Genomic DNA, 24,215 nt, shown 5'->3' on the forward strand with positions numbered 1-24,215 from the left:
GCTGGGTGATGGAGGCCAATTGCGTGCGTGTGTGCGAGCGAGCTGGCAGACAGTGCAGCAGCATCCCAATGCAAGTGCATGTGCATTGCTGTATGTGTGGGTGCGTGTGTGTGTGTAGTTGCATTCTGATTGGGTGCCGTAGCATTGATTTCTTGCTGCATAAAATGAAACTTGTTGCCTGCAGTTGTCGTTGTTGTTGTTGTGTCGCTGTTTCAGCCATATTGGCCTCTGATTACCGTTGCGTGCCGCATACCACATGCCACACATTCCACTCCCAGCAAAAAACATGCATATAATCATGAAAAAAACTTTGGCACAAACAAAACTCTGCAGCAGCAGCGACGACGACGACTGAGACGGCGACAGCGACAGTGTTGACAGTTTTAGTTTTATATGGATGTAATCGGATTTGTGCTGATTTGTATTTATTATATTATATTATGTATCAGTTGAATAATAATATAATATATAATGCATCTAAAAATAACAACTCAAACAAAAGGGCAAAAAAAAAAAAAAAAAAAAAAAAAAACAAAATTAAATAAAAATAGTTACTTGTTAATAAAAGTCGTTATAGCTTTTTTTCAGCTTGTTTCTTAAGCCTCTCATTTATTCTTCTACAGCTTCAGCTTCTTTTCATTTGCTGCCCCGCGTTGACTAGCAGTTAGTATTGATTTGTGACTAAATACAAAATGTGCACATACACATACATACATATGTATATACGCACATACACACACGCACATATATATACGCACGCACGTGTTTACATACACAAAAGTATAGGGCATGAATTAATTAAAAATTCCGTTGGTGCCCGCTATGCGAAAGTAGTTAGCATAAGCGAACACAATAACAAAGACAACAATAATGAAAAAAAAAAACACACACACAAAAAATAAGTAAATAAATATCTCGAGCTCGCATTTGACACTTTTATGTTTTTTTTTGCGACCAGCCTCCAGCTTCGTTTGTATCTTTTGATATTATTAATGAAATTTAATTTGAGATTTTTTGCTTTGCCTCGTTCTTCACCGCGTTCAATTCCCTAATATTTGATGCAGGCGATTTTTTGATAGCTTTGCAGCACTGCACTGAATCGATTTCGATCGATAAGGGTAACAGTGTGTACATTGCAAATGCATTTTGTATATAAATTTGAATCAGTGTGTTGACACACGCACACACGCAAAAGAGTCGAACATAGTCTATAGGTGTGTAAGTGTAAGCATGTGACCTTTTGCTCAAGCCTACGCTTTGCCGTTGCTAGGGATGAGCACGTGCTGAAAGTTTTGTTGCTTGCAGCACGAGCACAAGCTGCAAATGGAAGGAGCCATGGAAATTGTAGGTAAAGGATGTATTTGAGAAGTGAATTTAGATTTTGTATGTGTAAACATATAAAATATAAAGGCATAATACACCATTTAAATGTGGTTTACTGCCAGAGCTCTATATAGAAGGGAATTTTAATATATGTATGTATGTATATTTGTTTCGTGCCATCGTGTCACGATACAAGCGCAGCTTTAGTTTGCCGGCCGTTACACACACACTATCTCTTTCTCGCTCTCTCTCTCTCTCTCGCCCACTTCTACTTACATTCACATTAAAGAGATACGATCGTCACAAATTGACGGGCAGCGTGGTTGTCGCTTGTATTTGTTGTTGTATTTGTTGCATGTCTGCACGCGCATCGCACTTGACTGCTGCTGTTGCTGTTGCTGTTGCTGCTGCTGTTGCTGCTGCTTGGAGTTGGGTTCCCTCTTGAATGACGATCGCGGCGACACCTTCTCCATACCAAATCAGTTTTGGAGGCCAATAGAAGCTGTTGCCGTTGCTGGTTATTGTTGTTGTTGCTACTGTTTGTTGGCCGTTGAAGATGTTTGTAATTTAATGGCCTCTTTTTATATTTGTTACATTATTATTATTCAAGTGTTGCGCGCAGCTGCCGCAAAACATTTCTCTCTGTCAATTGATCTTTTGTTCAGTTTCTTGATAAACCGCCTCCCTGCCTCCATTCACTATCTTCTCCCTCTTTTGCGCCTTGCCATGCGGCATCCCGTGCCAACTACATATCTTTGGCTATTTTTTGATTGTGCTATTCTTTTTCTATCTCTCTCTCTCTCTCTCGCTGTGTGTGTGTAGAAATTTATGATATATAATTAGCATGCAAAAGAGTGGACAGCAAATGCTGGAGCAGGGCGCGGGCTGAGGAGAACCACACAAATCCACATAGCATAAGCTAAGGTGGACTGCAGGAGAGAGCAGCGCAAAGAGAGCAGTCACTCATACACACACAGTAAATTCTTAAAGTGGAAGGTGGAGAGGAGAAGGAGTTGACTGACTCTCACACAGCAATTGGTCAAGCGGAGGGAGCGAGAGGCAGGGAGTAGTCTCTCATAGACTCACACACGCAGCAAATGCTAAAGTGTAAGGGGGAGAAGGAGAGGGGATACTGTTAAGAAAGGAGTGTCACACACACACACACAAAGCAAATGCTTAGAATGAAAGCGGGAGGAAAGGAGCTCGAAACAGTCTTAGCAGCAGCTGAAAGTAGAAGGGGGAAGCGAGATACACATACACATACACACTGACACGAAGGTATGTGTGCGTGTGAGTTCAAGCGGTGCCGCATTTTTTGCCCGCTTTTGCTAAGCTATTTCTGTCGGCCTTTTGTTCAGCCTCCACACAAAAAAACCAAATAGAAACAGTTTCTGATTCCGATTTAGAAATACATATGTATTTGTATGTGGCTATAAATTGATTACTTTGTCGCTTTGACTAGAAATTTTTGCATTTCGAATATCAATTTGCTGTCATAGGTCAAAATTCGCTTTCTTTTCTTCTTTTTATTCGCTGTGCGATTATTTCGAACAGGAGCGGATTTCACTTTGCTTCAGCTCCTAATGCGTTGTTGACGTTAGATGATAATATTTGGGATTTTATTTTTAATGATTTGTATTAAAGATTAAAAACCTTGTAATTTAGTACAATGTAGCTCTGCTTGACAATGGAAATACGGAATACGGGAATATGGCTGAAGCTATTTAGAACTAAGTCATATACCGACTATAAAGATGAGATATTTGGAATAGTAAATATTTAAATTATTTTCATATCAAAAATACATATTTTATATATCAAAATTGAAATAGTGCAGCGCCCTGCTCTGGGCGCCGGGATAACCTTCGCATCCAGCCCACTTTGCTACCTAACAAATGGAATCATTAATTTTACGAACTTTCGATGCTTAAAATGATTTCCAAGCGGAGATTTTTTTTGTGTTGTGCTCATATGTCAAGAGGTCGATTGGGATTTCGCCGAGGGGCCCTTTGACTAAAAACTTTCATCTGCCAAATTTGGCAGTCGTACCAGGGGGGTTATAGTTGATTGATCTTTGACCCCAACTAGTCAAAAATAGAGAAAAACAATTTTTTTTTTCTATTTTTTGGGCGAAAACGAGTTCTTAGAAGAAAGCAAACTATGAATAAGTAGCTAAATAGATTCTACAACAAACATACATAGGTGAGTGAAGGGAGGGGAAAGGGCTAAGCTAATGAATAATTCAGATCGCAGATCAGAGATCGTTGAAGATTTTGGCAATTAGCTTTGGGTCAATAGGTCTGCGTCCGCAGCGAACTAATATAAGCCGTCGCTACGACCGCTCGTAGCTCAGTTTAGTCGAGAACCATGAGGAGTCACAGCTGCGTGTGGGCCTTGATTGTTGCGGTGCTCTGGCTGGCATTGGCCAGCCGAGAGGTCAACGGCGAGACGAGGATCGAGGTGGACGAGAACGGGGATGAGTACGAGCTGAAGCGCTTCTATATCCAGGGCCGGCAGCTGAATGGCCAGGGCAGTAAATCGCAGTGCGTGGTCACCAGACGGAAGCGTTCGAGTCGCTCGATGAGCGCGCCCAGCATCTCGGTCAGCTCACAGCAGCTGAGCTTGGACGCAGGGACGGAGCCACTGAAGCTGCAGCAGGAGCAGGATTCGAACAAACGCCGCTATGTGGCGCTGGCAGCGGTGCAGCTGCAGCAACCGGAGGACGAGGACGACGAAGATGATGATGAGGAGGATGACGAAGACGATGGTGATGAGCAGCAATTGGAGATCGAGGAGGTGGTCTTAGCTGAAGACGATGGCGAGCAGCAGGTTCAGCAGGTGCAGCAGCTGAAGCCACAGGCGTTCCTGGTGGATGCAGTGCAACAGAAACAGTTCCCAGGCCAAAGCCAGAACAGCTTTGTGGCCTTCACACAGAAGGTGCCCGGTGGCGTCAGCGTGGTGGCCAATGCGGCGACCCATGCCAATGTGGTCGGGGATGCGGGCATTGTTGTGGTCGAGTCGCAGGAGCCGCCCAAGGTCAATCCCAATACACATGCGGTCTTCGAGCTGAAGCCGTTGAATCAGCCATCCTACTACCAGCCGGGCGCACCGCTTCTGGGTGGGGATGAGGCGGCCGAGGAGGAGGACGAGGACGAGGAGGATAATATCGACAGCGATGGCTTCTATTATCAAGGCTTGGGCGTCTACGATGAATACGAACACTTCATAACCGAGGATAGCCCGGTGAGCACGTCGGCCGTTTGGAGCACGGATGGCGATGATGAGGATGTGCAGCCCGTTGTCAATCCGGCCAATCGACCAGTTAATGAGAACAAGAAGAAGAGAAAGCAGCAGCAGCAACAGAAGCAGAAGCGTCGCAAGCAGCAGCAGCAGAAGCGCAGGAAGCCGCAGCAGAAGAAGAAGAAGCGCCCAGCTAACGAACTGCAGGCAATGAATGGCGTAGAGCAGGGCAACAAGCAACAGCAGCTGCAGCAGAGCGTCAGCGTCAGCAGCGTCGATCAGACAGCGCAGAAGCCGATAGGCAATAGCAGCAGCAGCAGCAGCAGCGGCAGCGGCAGCGGCTCCTCCACGCCCGTTAAGCGTCGCAAGTCCAAGCCCAAGCAGAAGAAGAAGAAGAAGAGCAGGCCAAGCAGCGTGGGCAACAGACGCCGCCGACCCAGCTCCAGCTCCAGTTCCAGTGCCAGCTACAGCTATGGCTCGATGGGCGGCTATAGACGCCGTCGTCCACAGCTGACGGAGGCGCAGCGTCGCCGCCGACAGCAGCAGAAGCGTCGCCGCCAGCAGCTGCAGCGCCAGCGTCGTCGCCGCAACAAGATTCGCCAACAAAATGGCATCGGCGGCGGCTATCGCCAGCAATACTTTGGCGACGAGCCGATCGTCAATTGCATCTACATCAACAAGGATCCGGTGACGACGACGACGACGACGACGCCGCGTCCATTCTGGAATCTGCTGGGACGCAGCGCAGCGCAGCAGCCACAGCTGGCAGAGCAATCGCCACGGCGAAACGGTGAATTCGGCAATCGCAAGCGCACGAATCTGAAATTTACCGCCTAAAACAAGGCGAAACCTAAATCGACGAAATTAATTTTAAATGCCTTTTTTTTTTCTTCGACATTTAAGTATTTATTTATTTAAACCAACAATTTTTTGTAATTCAAATATGTATTTTTTTTACGTTTTTAATTCGCTCAATTAAATCTTGTGGTGTTACGACACTTGTAGAAATTATTAATAATCGGTAAAAATTTCATTATCGATTATTTTCTGTGGTCAAAAACTCATCTAAAATGTGCGACACCTGCGCCTTGCTCTGCTCGTCCTCGCTCCGTCCCTGTCCCCGACCCCGTTCCATGCAAGAGCCTGCTACCCGATTCTAACTGTAACATGAATCCGCTATTCGGCGCGTGACGTGGCCAGCGCAAGGCTGAAAATTGAACCGAACGATAGAGAGAGAGAGAGAGAGAGAGAGGGAGAGTAAGAGAGATAGCTCGAGAGGGCGAAGAAGTGGGCAGTGGAGACGCAGTTAGGCGCAGCGCAACAGACAGCAAAGTGCAGCTAGTGCGAGCGAGATGGAGTTTGGTTTGAGTAGCGCTAGTTTATGATTTCCGTTGCCAGATGGCGCCAGCAAGCGCAATTTAAAATGTCAGCGATGGGAACATTTGCTGCTTGACGCTGCGGCATTTCCGTTAGCTCTGTGCGCCTCCCAAACACCCACAGCACAGCGCGGCGCAGCGCAGCCAAACCACGCACAGTGGTTAAAGATGTGTGTTAAATATGTAAATGTGCATTATGTATTTTTTTATCATATATTCTACATTTTATAACTTTTTAGCAATAATATAACTATACTAAAGCAGCCCAATATACTATATATATTACTATTACTATATACTACTATATTCTACATATATTCTGTGAAATACTGCTATATAATATATGCGTATACATATACATGCATACAATACTATTGCAACTATTATACTCCATAATATACTACATTTATCTTTACATATGAATACATCTTTAAATATGTATATCTTTTTCCATTATTATCTTCAGCTTTCTTATTTTTTTTTTTTTTTTTTTTTTTTTTTTTTTTTTCTTATTGTCATCAAATTTCTATTTTTGTTTAATTTTTGTATTGCATACTTTGCAGGTTTTTTGGAAATAGAAAAGTAAGTGCAGCTAGGTAGAGCTTTTTGAACGCTTCTGTACCACTGTGTGCGTGTGTGTGTGTGTGTGTTTATGAGTGTGTGTGCTTAGAGTGGATCGATATGTCCAGCAGCAGCAGCAGCAGCAGCCAGGCAGGCAGCAGCTGTACGATTCGTGAGGTTGGCAAAAAGTATCTACAAGATACTCAGCCCGCACACACACACACACACACACACAAGTACAGGTAGACACACCTACACACACACACATGGAGAGAGAGAGGCGCGCGCTTGGTTGGGTGCATTTAGTTTGGCTTCCGCCCATTTTCGGTTAATGTTGTTGTTTTAGTTTTTCTGTTGTTGTTGTTTTTTTTTTGTTTTTTGTTTTTTATGTTGTTTTAGCTGTTTGCTGAATAAATAAAAAGCGTGCGCACAAAGGACACAAAAGAGCACAGGCGACAGCCAGCAGGAGACAGGAGGTGGGAGCAAATGGGGAGGCTATGTAGAGGGCGGGTTAAGCGCAGCCCAAACAGCAAACAAAAAGCACAACAAAATAGAAGAAGTACGGGAAGGAAATATATGTGTGTGCAGAAAGGAATGTGGAGAGTGGAGGGAAGGGATAATGGAGAATCAGGTTTGCAACCAGCTGGAAAGAGGCGGGGGCTGGGTGGACGCAAATGGGTGGGCTTAGAGTCAGGTTAGCTAGGGTAATAAAAATGTTGATGGCGAATGCCAGAATTCTAGACAGCAGCCGAAAAATAGAGGGCAAGAAACCTCTATAAATAGTTATATCTATAGATAAAGGTGGAAATCTATATAACTTTATATGAATATACAGATACTTAGAGATGGAGCTATAAAGGCAAGGGATGGAATAAGAGATGATTATGATCTTATATATCTATATCCATGTCTATAGTCATTTCCAAAGCCTTATCCATATCCGTCTATTCATTCATTATCTCTCTCCATCTTCATTATGGATTTTTATATCCACAGCCTCAAAATAGAGGGCAAGAAACCTATATAGATAGTTATATTTATAGATATAGGTGGAATATACAGATACTTAGAGACGGATCTATAAAATGAAGGGAAGGGATAAGATATCTACATCCATGTCTATTTATTCTTTATCTCTCTCCATCCTCATGATGGATTTTTACATCCTTTCTACACATAGATATTCCATAAGCTGATCAGTCTATCAATCAATCATATCAATCAGTCAGCTACAACCAATTCTATAGATACTTATATGTGTGTCAGGCGCTTGAAAAGCGTTTAGCTTCGATTTCGACTCGATTAAACTGCAGCAATCAAGCAATCAGTCATTCAATCAATCAAACAATGTAACAACTTACCATCTGTAGCTTAAAACTTAAAAGCCCTAATTAATAATTAAGTGGCTTAGACAATATTTATCCTTATATGCCATTTCTTTCATTCCCTTAGCTCTATATATGTACATAGAATTTCAGTTTTTATAGATTTAATACTAAAATATTCATCTTACTCATGGGAAACCGGACACCGAGTGCGCAACATCAAATTTTTTCTCTTTTTTATTTCACTTTGCTTTTCTCACGCTCTGGTGTTATGCGCAAATATATATATAACTAGGGTGGCTTATGGGGAGCTCATGTTGGCATGGTAAACGCGGTGGGTCGAGGGGCTACGGAGTTTAGTTATTGATACCGTGCGATGATTCGTAACTTTTGCTAGTGGCACGCGTTTTTTATAGTGCAAATATTTACAGTCTCTGGCGAAATCTGAAACGGATGGATCTAGAGGGGGCTACGAAGTGGTTAAAAAGTTGCTGCCCTTCGAGCACACAGTGTCTATTCTATGTAATTAATAGGCAAACTGAAAGAGTTTCTTGCACTGCAGCCAGGGGAGGTCTTTGATCTGTAGAATTGAGCTGTCTGTTGTCTTTAGTAGGACCCATTGCAGCTGTGCGCCCTGCGAGAAGGGTCCTCAAAGCAGGTCATTGGCATGTGGATAAGAAACGGGTCCTCATTTGCTTTTGCGGTTGCCCCACTTTGAAAAAGGAGCACGAGCCAAGGAACGAGACTCGAACAATCGAAAGGAGAACACTGCAATACAGAACAGCAACAGGGCATGCTCGACTAGCAGTTGCTCTGTAAGTGTGCATTCACAAAGGGAAAAGTAATTTGCTTACGACCTGCTTAGTGTCCCGCTAGATGCCTATAACTTTGCTGTAAGTTTATGTAAATTTCAAAACGATATTTATCGATAACAATATAAAGTACAAAAAAATATAATATATATAAGAAATATATAATAAGATATATGTATATTAAGTAGGTAAAGGGTGAAAGCAAATACCTAACGAAAATCGATAATTATCGATATTATTAAGTTAGATGGCAAGCATAAAGGATAGCCATTAGTAGATCTAGCTTGCCATTTAGTTGCAAATTTAAACAAAATAAAGTATTATAATGTAACTAATATGCCTAAAGCTATAGTTAATCGATTTACATTTATCGATAGTCAGTTTCTTTTTAAGCTCGGGTATCTTTGAATATGTTTGTTATCCACTCATTCTAAGCTCACGTCTGTCATTTACAGGGCATTCGAAGAGTCGTTGATGCCAGCGCGTGTGGCGCAGTCTGTTAGCTCCTACTGATTTATGGCCACGTATTGATTAAGCGTCGCGTCGTCTTCTACTCTAAGCCCCCGCCGTCCTCGCTCTGTCGAGGTGTGAGTGTGGCAACCCTCGCCGTTTTTAACGCCAGTTGCTGTCGACAGATTGGCCAAGGGTTTGTCTCTGGGTCCAGGGTCTGGCTACATATCTGGCAGATGTTTTTTCCTTCCTTTTTTGTAGATTCTGACTGCTTCTCATTTTACGCTGCTCTGCTCTGGTCTGCGCCTAGTTACGCAATGATTTTTGATAGCGGCGTGGGCGTGTGCCTCTACCTCTCTCGCTCTACTTCTCGAGCACCCTCTCTCGCTCCCTCCCTCCCTCTCTCTCCCTCTCTCCAGGTATAAAAAAGGTGCGTCTATTTAGTCATAATTGGATGCGTAATTGGTTTGATGATGTGCATAATGCTGAGATGTGAAGGAGAGCTGCATATGGATTTAGAATTGTTTATGCGCGTTTAATGGGCTCACAGCCCTGGCTGAAAGGTGTGTCTAATGCCGTTAGCCATGTCCAGCAGATTTTGAAAACGGGCGTAAACGTAGCCAACATACTCTGCTCAAGCCATAAACAATGATGAAGTGCTCGGGGATGATGCTTCAATGTTTCGTTTCTCTCTTTTAGATTTAGAACTTAATTTATGACTGTCAAATTTTGTGCGCCGACAGCTGAAAGCTGAGCATATTAGTTTTGTATTTGTCTTTAACATATATATAGTGTATCTCTATAATGATGTGAAAATGCTATGAAGAAGTCGAAGTATCTGTAGGGTTGCTTGCTGAGGTTGATTCAGGATTGCAGCTAAATTTTTAGTTTAGATTATTTCTTAAGGCGAAGAGGCAGATATGATTAGGGTATATCCAAGTCTAGCTCGGGGCTCGTTTTCAATTTGCAATCTCTAACCATTAATGGAGTATATCCATATGCATTAAATTGTTAATACGAATATGTAGGGTATCTGCAAGTTCGTCGCGATTTTTCTTAAATTTCTTATCTTAAGCAAAGATAATGGCTAAGTTGGTTCCTATCTTTCTATGAAGAGGCAGAAGAATAAACTGATATGTAGAGTATCTACAAGGCGAGCATGCTTATACTTGCTGATTACTGATCGTAGGCCAAGAATTAAAGATATCCATAAAGGGCAGAAGAGGAAGCAAATCTATAAGAATTTCCTGTGCAGCGCGAGCTCATTTTTATCTTCATCTACAAGATCTATCTATATAACGGACATGCAGCTAATGTGAAGGGTGTCTAGGGTATCTTCAGGTCGTACATTCTCTCCCTCTTTAGCTGCTGATCTTCAGTCAGGATCAGTACGAGTCGATTTCATTGCTCAAACTTTTGCAGCTGCGGCAACTGTAGCATTCGGATGCTGCACAAGCCGAAAGTCAAGTTAATTATAAAGCGGCAACACACACACACGCACACACACACACACACACACAGTCGGAGAGTGACTGATCGTGGCACGCGCTAAATTGTAGATACCCCATTCGAAGGAAAGACGGACAAAAAAACGGGAGGCAAATGCAGCTTGCAGCATGTTGCCTGCTGCAAATGTGAGCAACGGTGAAATGGGGCAAAAGGCGGGCAGCGAGCGGCGCGAAACAGGTAAGAGGCAGCAGATGAACAGGTAAACAGGTAAGCGGCAACCGGCAAGCGGCAAGCGGTAAGCGGATGAGATGCCAGCCAACATCACTCGCTGCACTCGCCAAGATGAGGCACAGCGAACAGAACCGAGGGGCACGTGCCGCCTGTGTTTTCCTTATTTACGAGTTATTATTGTTGTTGTTGTCGTTGCTGCTGTTGTTGTTGTTGTTGTTGTTGTTGTTGCAAGGATGCGAGTGCAACAGCCGAGAGCGAGGGTCCTGCGAGAGCTGCCAATGCACCTGTTCGGCCTATTAAAGGGGGCACACACACAGACACACACACACACACACACATAAACACTCGAGTCAGGTTCAACGCACTGCGAACACCGCGTGCGGCATGTGGCAGCATCCCTTGGTGATCAGTCCATTGTCAATGCATATGACAGACTGCATAACAGCAGATCTTAGGGCAGGGATGGAACAACAACAAGAAGGGGGAGAGTAGAGATCATCTGTATGACATATGAACAGTTTAACCAAGGCGCCTTGCTCTAGGATATTTCCAAGGGACATCAAGTTCATCTTGAAACAAATTGAAAATATTTTGTCAACTGAGACTACGAGTCCAGTAAGCTATCAAAAAAAGTAAAGCCCTATGAAATTTGCCTAAAATTTAGTCGACCTCATGGCAAATAAGGATTTAGAATATATTTACCCCTAAATTCTGAAACTAAGTCTAAATTATCATCTTTCAGCGCCTTCTAAAGAGTTCATCTCAATCTCAAGTATCCGAGCTATTCAAGGATCATTTACGAGTTCAAGTATCATTGAAGTCAATAAATCTATAGCCAGCTGATATTAAAGTCTATTAGGCTTTATTTCCTTTATTTAAGTGTACAAATGGATTATAGCTGGCGGATGTGGAAATTATCTCATGATCACTTCATCAAGCCATTCTATAAACCGGATGGCCTTGCCTGCTGTTGGGTGCCCAAGGACCCAGACCTTGACTAAGATAGCCAAATCTATTAGCGAATGACAACAGTTGGAGTTGCCTTTGCCGCTGCAGTTGCTGTCAACCCTTTGGAGAAGCCTCTGCCTAGACTTCTTGAGTTGTCTCCAGGAGCGCGTGGCTCGAATCGAATGGCACTCGGGACATGTGCTTGACTGCTTAATCTAATTTAGTAGGAAATAAAAATAATAATAAAAAAAAACTGAAACAGAAGGAGTAAGAGAAACCCCGCTGTAATCGAGCAGAGGAAAATAAGGGAAAAACCTGCGGGAATGTGGAAACAGGACTGTCGAACGAGGAGTCCAAAGTAATTAATGTCAACAAAGGAATATGAGGATGATGATGATGAGAATGATGATGGTTATAATAACAATGATGTTTATGCTGATGAAGTTGGTAACGGCTGAGCTGAAGCGAAGCCAACCGCAGCGCCGGAAGTAAAGGCGAAGCAGAAGTTAACTAAAGCGAGCTGCATATGTATATAGTTAGCCTTATATACTATAGAGGATCTCTGATCGGATCTCTATATACTATCAATAGCTCCCAATGGACAAGGGGAGTGAGAGTGACTATAATATTATAGAGGTGCAAGCGTAAGTTGCTCCCTAGAAATACTTAAGACAGGCTCCATACTTTTTAAGCAAATGGGGAAGTTAAGGAAGATGAGTATATATTAAGTGAAATATTTGTAGGCTTCGTACATTTGATGATTGAGAAGAACACAAATGCGAGTTGTCATAAGTTTAGACGAAAAGGAAAGGAACTCTACATTGAAAAAGTAGACTGACAAACCAATATACTCATTTCACTTTCGTGAATGAGTATAAAAATCATAAATATCGATTACTAAGTTGGGCCAAAGAATGAAAGAATATGTAACTATACTTCTCTATATCTCTTATCTACATTTCTTTATCTCTATATATATATGTATCTATATTTATATATCTCTATATTTCTATATACCTTGAAGTTGGTACCTAGATATATCTCTGTATCTATCTCTCTATCTATCCATATGCATATATCTCTGTATACCTATACATCTATATTATTCCATCTCTATAACTCCATCTCTATGTCTCCATCTCTCTATATCTCTATTTCTACTTCTACTCAACGAACACTGCAGACCTAGGCTAGTCTGGGATTTGAGTCTGGCTAAATAACGAAGTCAATTAGCCAAGTTAACTATCGACACGACTCCTACTCACGACAGGCGCTCTGCTCTAGTACAGAGCTCTCGGCCGGATGCGACTGACGGAGCGGTAGAGGTCGAGGCAGCGAGAGAGAGAGAGAGAGTGAGAGAGAGAGAGCTAGAGGCCGGTATACAGGCTAAGACACTGGCTTAGGGCCTGGCTGATGCCCTCTGGCTGCAGCTCCGTTTGAGGCATCTTCACCATTTGGCTAGTCATTCGCTTCGTTTCGTTTCGTTTCGCGCTTGAGAGGGCACGTGCCCCGGTGCCCCGATGTCCCCTGCCACTGGCCGTGCCCCTCTTCCTGTCCTTGTACCTGCCTCCGTTTCTGTTGCAGTTGAACCCACATGACATTATTTTCCTACCTCTTCTTCTTCTCGTCTTCCCGTCCTCCCGTCTTCTCTATTTTTGCCGTTGTCCCTAAAAGTGCAGGCCACAGATGTTGACTTTGTCTGCTTCTTCATCTTCTGCCACATCTACTTGATGCAGTTTCTCTGCTTGTTCTCTCCCTTTCTCCCCCTCTCTCTCACTCTCTCTCTCTCTGTGTCATCTATCAGCTGCAGCGTTCAATGCGAACGATCAACGAGATCAGAGTGCAAGATCTGCGCGTTCAGGTGTTCGTCTCTCTGTCGTAGGGTGGTAGGGGCTAGGTAGGGGCTTGGATAGGGGCCAGCGAGTGCTTCCACATGCAATGACATTTAATAATTATCAAGATGACAAAATGTTGCCTCAGTCCGAGTCCAAGTTGAAGTCGAGCTCGAGTGGCAGCCAAGTGGCAAGACGGGCGCGCGCCTTGCAGCTGGTCAATTGCACTCGGCTCGGCGTTGGAGTCAATGTCGTCGTCGGGGTCGTCGCGTACTCTAGATAGAGAGTTGTGGCTTGCTCATCTGCTGCGAGCTGCATTTGATAGACGTGACGCTAAGGAACGGTTGAGTGAACCAGTTGATTTGTGCACGGGTCAGGCTTCTAATCAGGGCAATTGGAACGCGCCAGCGTCAGCTGGCCAACTCCTGCAACTGGCGCAGTTAAATAAGCCACCACAAGCGGTGGCACAGTTGCAGTTGCACTCGCTCTGCCTCTTCCAAGCAGCCGTTACGAAAGGCCCTTGTCGCAGTTGCGCCTTATCAAGGGACTGCGCGACAAGCGGACTCAACTGTCTTGCCGGTTGTCTTCGCTTCGCTGCGCAAATGGCGGCAAAATCCACTAGCAGACGTTAGGGAAGAGAAAACGAGAGAGTGACAGAGAGAGAGAGAGAGAAAGAGACAAAGAGAGAGTGAGAGAGTGAGAGAGAGGGCAAATGAGAGTGGGAGGTAGCAGCTTATCAGCTAAGCTGGCTGCTTGGGAACTCCTACTCCTACGCCATGCGGGCCTAAGAAAGCTTCAGAGATAAGTTTCGGAGCGATTCGTGGGAAAATCAAGTGCCCAAAATGTGGGAAATACAAAAACCACAAACAAAAACTTTGGATATATAGCATACCCATAGACTTAAGGTATATACATTTTATACAGAACTTGAGTTCCCTAGAGGAAAGTAGAATATATCCTTTCCTATCTTCACTGTATACAACTTTTCTATGCATTCCAGATGCATATACCTATAGACTTAAGGTATATGCATTTCATACAGAACTTGTGTTCCCCAGAGGAAAATAAAAAATATCCTTTCTTATCTCCGTATACTTTACAAAACTGTTCTACGCATTCCAGATGCATACATCATGGAATATATAGGAGAGGTGATACAACAATTACAAGAATGTTGCAATATTTATCATATGGACCATTCGTAGACTTTCGATTCATGGACTTTGTAATACTCTTCGTAAATAATTCTATCTGGCTCTTAAGAAGCTGCTTTATCCCTACTTATGCTCGTGAAATATATTCAAAAACTAAGTATTTTCTACCATTTAGCATTTTAGCTAGCCTAGGCTCTAGGACTAGGATAGCAGATATAAGCAATACTGAAACTCAATCTCTTCTCTTCTCTCTTCTCTTCTATTCTCATTATCTACTTAGCATTGTCATCATATCATTCCTACGAAATGAGCATCATTTATGATAAATCTAAGGACATTTGTTATATTTGATGAACTGAACTTTAAGGACTGACAGAGAGTTAATTGCTTCATTTCACGCAGTTGCCGCAGAAGCGAAAAGCCAACAGCCAAACCCAAAAAGCCGCTCGGCCAAGCCCGTAAAACCCACCCGTGATGCTAAGCTGTATGGCTGTGTGGATGGTGCGAGATGGCAGTGGAAGTGGGTGTGGCACTGCCAGGGGCAGACAAGGTGGTGCAGCAGCGAGGGTGGCTGCGACTTTTCATTCTTAAATTTGACTTTTAGCGCGCTACGGGCTAAAGGCAATGCGCCCTGGCATTAGGGTAGATGCAGAGGACGGTGCACTGTGGGGCAGTAGACGACAGAGAGAGAGAGAGGGGGGGGGAAGGGAGAATCTGTGAATCTAGAAACGAATCCCCGAGGTGCTGGCATTTCGAGTGCATTTGACCTTTGACTTTGGCATAATTGCATTTGCCACAGCAGCTGTGCTGAGCTGAGCTGCCTGTCTGTCTGTCTGTCTGGACTCGCGGTTTTGCAATTCCTGGAACTGATATATGTGCCAGACGTTCGCTGGCATTTCGCTAAGTGGATCTTCCGCTCAGCCGATAGACCCACAACGGCGACCAGGAAGCGACTTCCTCTTCGCATTTTTGCAGCTCAACTTTTTACGCTACAGAGCACTTTGATATCTTTATGTATTTATATGTGTATCTTAAGCTGAAATGAAAATGAAAACAAGATAAACGAGGAACAAAAAAACCAATGAAAATCATATAAAAATAAATGCAAGCGGGCAATTATCACGTGCAAGCCATGAAAGCAGACGACCTAGGGAGGGGGGGCCGAGGATACCGGGGCGAGTTGCTGTCGATGTTGCACATAAGAAAGCAAAAGTAAGAGGTGCTCGTAATACTCCACAACAACAACAATGTTAACGATTCCCCAAAAAGCAAACCAAGGAATACTACAACCAAAATCCAACTGAACTGAATTGGTGTGAGACGAACGGAAGAGAGTTTATGTATATAGAGGGTAGAGAGAGTATATACATACATACATATATAGTCTATAGTATTCATATATATAGAGAAGAGAAGAGAAACAAATTCTAGTAAATACAATTTGGCGCCATAAAATTACTGTTTAGCTACAGATAGAGAGAGAGAGAGAGTGAGCGAGAGGGAGAGGGAGAGGTAGATAGATCCTACAGCTGTTGATCGCTGATTGCCGCGAAATATGTCTCATTTGGTTGGCAAAACGTGTTTGCCGAGACGCCAGAAGAAGGTTGCAGTGTTCCAGGTCCCAGGTCCTAGGTCCAGGGTCCAGGGTCCAGTCACAGACCCAGTGTCCTACATGACATATGATAACAAAGGCCAGCGCTCAGACAATGGCCGACGCACTTGAAGCTAGCCCAGAACTTGGAATGGGCAGGGAAATGGGATCAGCTCGTAGCTGAGATCTCAAACTGACCAACGGCCGGCGAAAAGTTTTCCCATCGCCGGACGCAAAATAAACAATAAAATAAATAGATGGACGTCGACGTAGAAGGCGCCAAATGCAAATTAGGTTGCTTTTTAGCTATACCGAAACGGGACGCGATTCCAGGGCGAGGGTCCCTCGCTGACCACTGTCCAGCTGGAAGGGTGGTTTCGCATCCTCGGGTCAATGCAATTTATGCGTCTTATGCCCCCTACCCTTGCGCACGTCTAACCCACTCTAACCCTCTAGCCTCTGCGCTTCGCGCAACGCGTTCGGCGCCCTTTGCTGTTTGCTCCCATTGTAATGAGCTGCGCTGCACCCCTTTGGCCCAGGCTGGAACTTCGCATTGGTCAGTTGGCTGTTAATTTACGGTCTCATCCAGATCTTGAAGGCTCTGGGCTTCTGGCCCGGAACTGATCCGGTCGACCTCATTTGAATATTAGTTGGGTTTGGTCAATCATCTTCATTTGCTGCTGTGAAATTGCCAGCGCCTTGCATTCTCTCACATCCTTCGGCATTACACGCTTGACCAAGCCCCCTCTAGCCTCTCTAACCCCGTGCCCGCGATGCCTCTGTCTCTGAACTCATATTTCATGCCCAAGTCCAGTTCCTTTTTTTTTTTTTTTTTAGGCTTGGTCAACATGCGTATTACAATTTGATCCCGTGCATCTTTAGTTGATTATAAAAATTTGTCTTATGACTGCGTAATTTTTCGCCTATGTATGCGTGCGTGTGTGTGTGTGTGTGTGTCCGTTAAAATGATAATTTATAGATAGCGAGCCCGACAGACCCTTACCCCGGGTTAATGATAGCTTGAACCTTGGTCCACATATTTTAGCTTTGGTTTATCGCCTTAATTTCGCTTGATTAGCCAGCCCTGCAAATGCGACTCAAATGAATGCGGGCAATTCGCCATCGGAAATGTATATGATTTTCTATTTGATTTTTAGATAAAAACTGAGAGTTTTATAGAGTTTTGTATGTGTTCGTATAATTATAAAAAATAGGTCGGGGGGTCCATGTGAAATTGAGTAAAATTCTATATGACTGGAATTCAAATATGTATTAGTTAAATTTAGTTAGAGCAAAGCTGCTATAGAGAGTATTATATCTAGATATACCATCAGTTTTAGTTAGTTTCAGATATAAAAGAAATATAGAACTTACAATCGCTTTTGCCCAATCGGTTTTACTTAGAGTTATTATCTGAAATATATATGAATATGAGTAGATATTTAATTTATATGAATTGCCATCGAATTTTTTGCATTTATACTCCTTCCGCAAGTAAAAGGAGTTTATTGATATTATTAATATTATTTTTCACTGTCTGCTTAGATATGCCTCTTGTCTTATTTATCTACATTATATTTTATAGCTATCGAAGTAAGAAATTCAGAATTTTGATTCATGTTGAGTGTTAAGATTAGAAAACAGGAAAAACTATTACTACATAAATTGCATTAGTTCTTAGATGCACTTGTTATTGGTATTAATGTAAAAGTATGTAAATCAAGCTAAAAAAATATCAAGGTTATAATAAACATATATGTATACAATCGAGTCTCGATAATTCGTAGCCCTCTAAATCGAAAATCACGATAAATTGAAAAAATTCTATTCCCTTGAAAGAAATTCGTTTTCAATAATTGTCAATAATTTGAATTTCTGTGTAAATAAAAAAAGAAAAACTGATCTTACCCTTTCGAATTACCGGGACTCTACTTTATATATATTTTATTGAAAATTGAATAAAATATAAACAAAATTATATTTATTTATTATACTTTCATAAAGTCAGAATTATAGATTAGTAAGGCTAGATGATACTCGCACTAAAATGGATATAGTTATATATATACATACATATATATGATATTGAGTTTGTTTTGGCATGCAACTTAGATGACAAAATCGATCAAGCATATTTAGCTGGATTGATGATGATGATTGATATATTGGAGCTGCTTGAAGAAGGATTGCAACATAATTTAAGTAGCACTGCACTGTTAGATTGGAAATTAATGTAAATATATGTTTATAGGAATATAAATGGATATAAAGATACAAAGATACCTGTACCTGTACCTGGCAGTGTTTAATGTAAATTTGATTGATATCAATCCCTTTAGATTGGCTCGATTTTGTTTTTACTTTCTGCTTATTCAAATTATGCCCAAGCATATTCAAAAAAGTCTCAGGCATTATTGAAGTAACGTGTTCTTCTTCTCAGCTCTCTCTCTCTCTCTCACTCACTATCTCTCTCTGTGTCTCTCTCTGCAGCTAAGGCTCAGTCGATCGAAATGAGGTCAGTGACTGAGCGAAGCAGCAGGCAATAAGGATATACAGGACATTCGCGCTGGCTGGCTCGCTGGACAGGCAGTTAGGGCAAATACTGAGGCAAATGCTAAGGCGAAGGCAAAGGCAAGGCAAGGGCAAATGCCCTGGGGCATTGTGCTAAGCGGTAACGGCTTTTTATATCCACACCTTGAAACAGGACGTGGTTCAATGAAAGGGCCGAAAATTAGATCAACGCAAGACAGGACAAGTTTCGGATTAATATAAAAAACACAACAAAATTTCTAACGGTCAAGGCGAAGGAAAAACAAACGTGGAAAAGAAAACAATAGCGTAGAAGAAGTAGAAGGTAAAGAAAAACGGCCCTAACTAAAGCCATGTGAAATGTATGTCACAGGAGTAGAAGAACGAGACATATCAACATATTATATTTTACTGGAACTAGTTAGATCAATGTGTATTACTGACCTAGTTAAATTCCCTCTTAAAGTTCTTTATCTACAGGTTACACAAACTGTCCGCCATTTTCTAGCTGTGAGCGAATCGTATTGGTCCAGCACTCCGCATAGTTCTCCAGCTCCGGGACAAATGGCTCAAGAGGTAAAAACTGACATTTTCTAACCCAAAAATTTGCCATATTTGAATGAATTTGTGATGATGACGAGCAACCCCTAGAGTTCAGGGGGATGTTGAACTCTCGAGTGAGAGGACATTTTTAATGAAATGTTTTGCTGTTGATCAGGTTCAAGATCAAGATGCAGATCAAGAGTTCAAAAGCAAACATATTCAATTAATTTTTTTTTTTTTTTTTAGCTAGAAAGTTCATCATTTTGCCGGGACATTGGTCAGGCCGCAAAGGGCTTAAGACTAAGGGGTAAATGGATAAGAAAAACACAGAAGAGCAGAAAACAACCCTAAGCAGGAGAAGCAGAAGCAGAAGAAGACGAAGAGCAAGCAGTTTGGGTTAAGCTGCTAAACGGGTTTCGCCTTGTTGATTTATGAGCGCACAACCCCTGGCGACGTCACGTAACCCCTTAGCTAAAGGGCGTAAGTAGAGCAGCGCTCGTGTCGATCGCAGATCAACACCAAAGATGCTGCGTGTCAAAAGACCTTTGGATGGATTGTGTGCTGAGATTTGGGCTAACTTGCTGGTCAGCTACAGCTGTCCAATTAGTGGCCCAAAAAGAAGTGGATTCCGACACCTGGAAACTGTAACAGAGCTATGTGTGTATCTAAGTGTATGTGTGTGTGTGTGTATGTGTCGTCTCTATATGTCTTAGCTGCAATTTCAACATCCAACTCGAGCAGCTCCCCGAAATGAAACAAGTTTCAGCATCATTCGTTGGGGTTCTTTCTCAGCACCTTTTGACCCACCTCGGTGTCTCGTTTTTTCATTTGGTCATTTGCGCGGTTTTGTTGTTGTTGTTTCTTTTGGTTTCAGTTTTTGTCATTTCCCAGCTCACATGTTTCGTTCGTTTATAGCCATAAAAAGATACTCATAACGCTTAAAGATACCCAACATATTGTAGATGAAAGCTAGCCGAGCTGACCCCGAAACTGGGAAACTGGCCAACTGGGCGGTCAAACAGTTTCCGTTAGCACTCTCCCAACTTGTTCGGCTTGTAGCTCGTCTCGTTTGGCCATAACTCACAATGGTTTGTCACCGCTCCACGCGAACGAGACGCCAAATCCAAACGACCCTACACGACTGAACAATGCTCTGTTTACAGATTGAATTAGCTCATGTGAATGAAGCAGTTATAGAATCGTAAGTAGACTGGACTCGACTGTCCAATACCCCGTTTGGAACTACATAACCAACTGTGGAATTTGTAGTTTTTTATTAGATTTGTTGGCGTTATAAAGCGGATATGGCTGACTCTACAATGCTCTGTTCAAAGTGTCAAATTAGTTTTAGTATTAAGCTACCAAAAATCATTCAATCTCACCTAATCGCAAGCCTATGCCAATTCTATACGCATGTAGAATGATCTAGACTCGTCTTAAAGACCATTCCAGTTTTAATCTTTCAGTAACTACAAAGCTCTAGAAACTATAGTAAATACATCCCATTGATGGCTGTGGAAGCTGAGTTATGAACCTGATAAAAACTTTAAGGAAAACCAACCTTGTCGAACTCAATCAAGTAGCGCTCTTACTATATCAGAGTTCAAGCATGATTGACAATTTGATTCAAAGCTAATATACTCGTTTGCTCTGCAATGCGCGCAACGTATTAAGTAAAACATATTTAACGAAATGCCAAAGAAACTTTATTATGTGTCAGATATCTGTCAGTCTCGCTGTCTCCACGTCTGTCTCTTTGTCTGTCTCTCTGTCCGTGTTTTCCCTTTGCGAAACACTTGAACTGGAGCCAATGCTGGGAACTTTAGAGATAATATTTCCATCTCAATGTGAAGGTCAGCTAGCAAAGTACCCAAAAGTACTTAGGAGCCAAAGCATTTGTAATGAATGTACCCAAAGTACCCAAAGTACTTGCAAATAAATCAACTCAATTCGGAAGCTGTTTACATGTTGTGTAAGTCGTATCTTGTATCTAAAACGTTGTAGAGTTAGATTTATGTTTTGAAAATGTAATCTAGTCTATATAAGAATTAATAAAGATCTACGTCAGATCAGAGTGAAACCTGAGAGAGATTAGGAAAGGGAAGGACAAAGAGAAAGTCAGAGAGAGAAATGTAGAAAGGGATGAGGAGAGAAAGACAAAGAGAGAGAACAAGAGAGAAACACCTCTGAGGGAGAGAGAGAGAGGGAGAAGCAAGCATTCCTCAATAATCCAATAATACATGGCTAGCTGGAATAGGCCAAGATCTAAGCCGATCTTGTAGTTCCGATGAAGAAATAAAACTAGATAGTTCAGATTGATTTGATGTTATATAGGAATTGTTGAGATACAATCGATCACTTCCATGTGCTGATCATATTCAGTATTGTATTCAGCTTTGGTCAGACTCCAAAAAACCGGTAGTGGTCGAACGTCTACTTCCAGTTATGGACGCATTACTGGGCAGTTTGTTGGGTAAACTTCCTCTTAAACTTGCAGTTGCGGCATTTCGGTTTAATTACAATAGCAACAACAACAACAACAACAGAAACAACAACAGCAGCAGCAACAACAAGATTTAGCATTGCATTAACTAAAATCAAACATGCAACACGTACAGACAGACCAAAAAGATGGTCGGACAGACGGACGGACGGACGGATAGTTGGTTGAGTAGATCGAGGGAGGGATGAATGAATGGATGGATGGATGGATGGATGGTAAGTGACGGAGTTAAGCCCAAAAGAGCAGCCAAAATAGTTGCGCCACTTTTCAATTATGAAATTGTTGGCATACCCTGCATGGATGATGGGCAAACCGGGTATATTGAGTATGTGCAGGAGACGAAGTTGGATGTATTCCATTTAACAAGCGAGTCTCTTACTAAATGTCTGCATGTGACATAAAGCTGACTAATTATCGATTATTGTTGACTTGCTTATCGTTATCGATAACAAATTGTGAATACAGTTAAAGCGATTTTATGGCTTTGTCTCTGTGTGTGTGAATCTATTTATAAAGAAGTCTAGCTATCGTTTTCTATTTTTTTGTAGCTACAGCGTATCATGCTGGTCGTGCATACCCCATTTGAGTGCTCGTCATGTTTGTTGCTGGCGCTGCGCAGTGCGCCCGTGTGCAGTGATTGCGATTATATAAAGCGAAACGAGCGTTAATCATAAAAACAAACGCTAACAGCAACAACAACAGCAACAACAACAATAGCAATAGTAATAGCAACAACAACAACAACAAACTGTAGAGCGATGCAATTTCGTATCTGCAAGATACAAACGCTGGTGCAGCGCGTGCCGGCGCCTCGCGCGCCAAATGCCAGTTAAAAGGCGCAAAAAAAAAAAAAAACGAAACAAAAACAACAAAGAGTGCAGCAGCCGAAACAAGAATGAACGACGAACAGATACTCTGTATAAACACAAACAGCATGAGTACGGGTCCAAGTTGGGCTACTTCAACACGAATTATTGCTTGCATAGGAGGAAAATATATAGAAGAAGATATATAGCATAAGTTAGCTCATTGTATTATGAATTAAATAACTCGCATCTCATTCCGAGCTGTACCCAGTAGACCTTAAATGAAAGCCGATAGTTATCGCTCAACTAAAGGTTAAGAGTCTTTGGCTCAACTAATCTACCCCATTGAGGCAGCTGCCCCAATAGCTACAGGGTATCTGTTAGCTCATCGCCAGCGGCAAAGCTTCGACGGCGGCTGTGAAGGCGGCAACAATGCGGCTAAGAGGGAGGCGGAGCTGAACAGCCTGTTGTTTTTATTAATTACACAGCAGCAGCTGCTGCAGCCGAGCAGCCGCAGTGGGTGGCGGTTGGGAGCGGGGAGCGGGGGGTGGGGGCGCTGTTGGCAGCTTCGTCGCTCGCTTCTGTTGGCTGCGCATGCGCCACAAATTTGTTGCATTTATGCGAGATTTTTATTATGATTTCAACTGAGTTTTCATTTTCATTTTCGTTTTCCATTTTTGTTTTTTTTTTTTTTTTTTTTTTTCATTTTTCATTCCCTTGCGATGTGCTCGTCTTAAGAAATGCAGCACGAAAACAACAATTGCAGCAAAAAGATTGCAACTATTACGAATGCTCAGAGTGATCAAAGCACTGATCACTTTTTTGATCATTCCTAAAGCTATTGGGAGTGTAAAATATATATACTTCATTAATGAAGATTGAGAGTTCTTTAGAAAGTCACATAGAAGGCATTCAGGCTTGCCTAGGCAAACCACTTGCTACACTTGGATTATTCTACATATATACTCTTTGGCCTTATTGAAAGATCGTTTCTATATATCTATTTCAAATACCAAAGCATTCTGCGAATTAGATTAGCTCAGATGTTACGTATATTCGAATAATTACAATAAGCTGTAGGTCTTATTGCCCATATATTCAATATAATCTCGGTTCATAGTCTAGCTCTATGCCTTTCCATATATGCCATATGAAAGGGAAGGGAAAGCCTAAAACCATTGAGCTCTAAACACTTCTAAAACTTAGTGAGTCCCTCTAGATGTTTCTTATATTAGAGTAGCCTCAAATTGATATACATAGATGTTAATTAACCAAGCAACTCATATAAATATTTGATGATCATTTTCATATTATTATCACTTTTTGGCCTTGGTACGCTTTCCACTAGTTATATATCAAAACTCAGATATCTGAGTTTTATGCTGAAGTTGCAGTTTGTAGGTCTTTCTTTTTTGGGGGACTACAGTTCCAGAGTTCATATTACCACACACGCTTCATCCCATTCCATAACTCGGGGGGATTGTCTGTAAGACGATGCATCAAGAGTCGCACGACGAAAGCAATTTTGATATATGTTTGACA

The 24,215-nt window shown here is 42.3% G+C and overlaps 1 protein-coding gene across 1 annotated transcript; it reads left to right on the forward strand.

Moving 5' to 3' along the window:
• The first annotated feature begins 3,546 nt into the window (after window positions 1-3,546).
• LOC6585393 (stress response protein nst1) lies at window positions 3,547-5,418 on the forward strand. Its single transcript, XM_044007428.1, has 2 exons — window positions 3,547-4,119; window positions 4,183-5,418. Exons 1-2 carry the CDS (start codon window positions 3,691-3,693, stop codon window positions 5,398-5,400), a joined length of 1,647 nt encoding a protein of 548 aa, XP_043863363.1. The 5' UTR covers window positions 3,547-3,690; the 3' UTR covers window positions 5,401-5,418.
• The last annotated feature ends 18,797 nt before the right edge of the window (window positions 5,419-24,215 follow it).

The sequence above is a fragment of the Drosophila mojavensis genome, unplaced genomic scaffold (genome assembly GCF_018153725.1).
Source record: "Drosophila mojavensis isolate 15081-1352.22 unplaced genomic scaffold, ASM1815372v1 contig_136, whole genome shotgun sequence".
NCBI lineage: Eukaryota > Metazoa > Arthropoda > Insecta > Diptera > Drosophilidae > Drosophila > Drosophila mojavensis.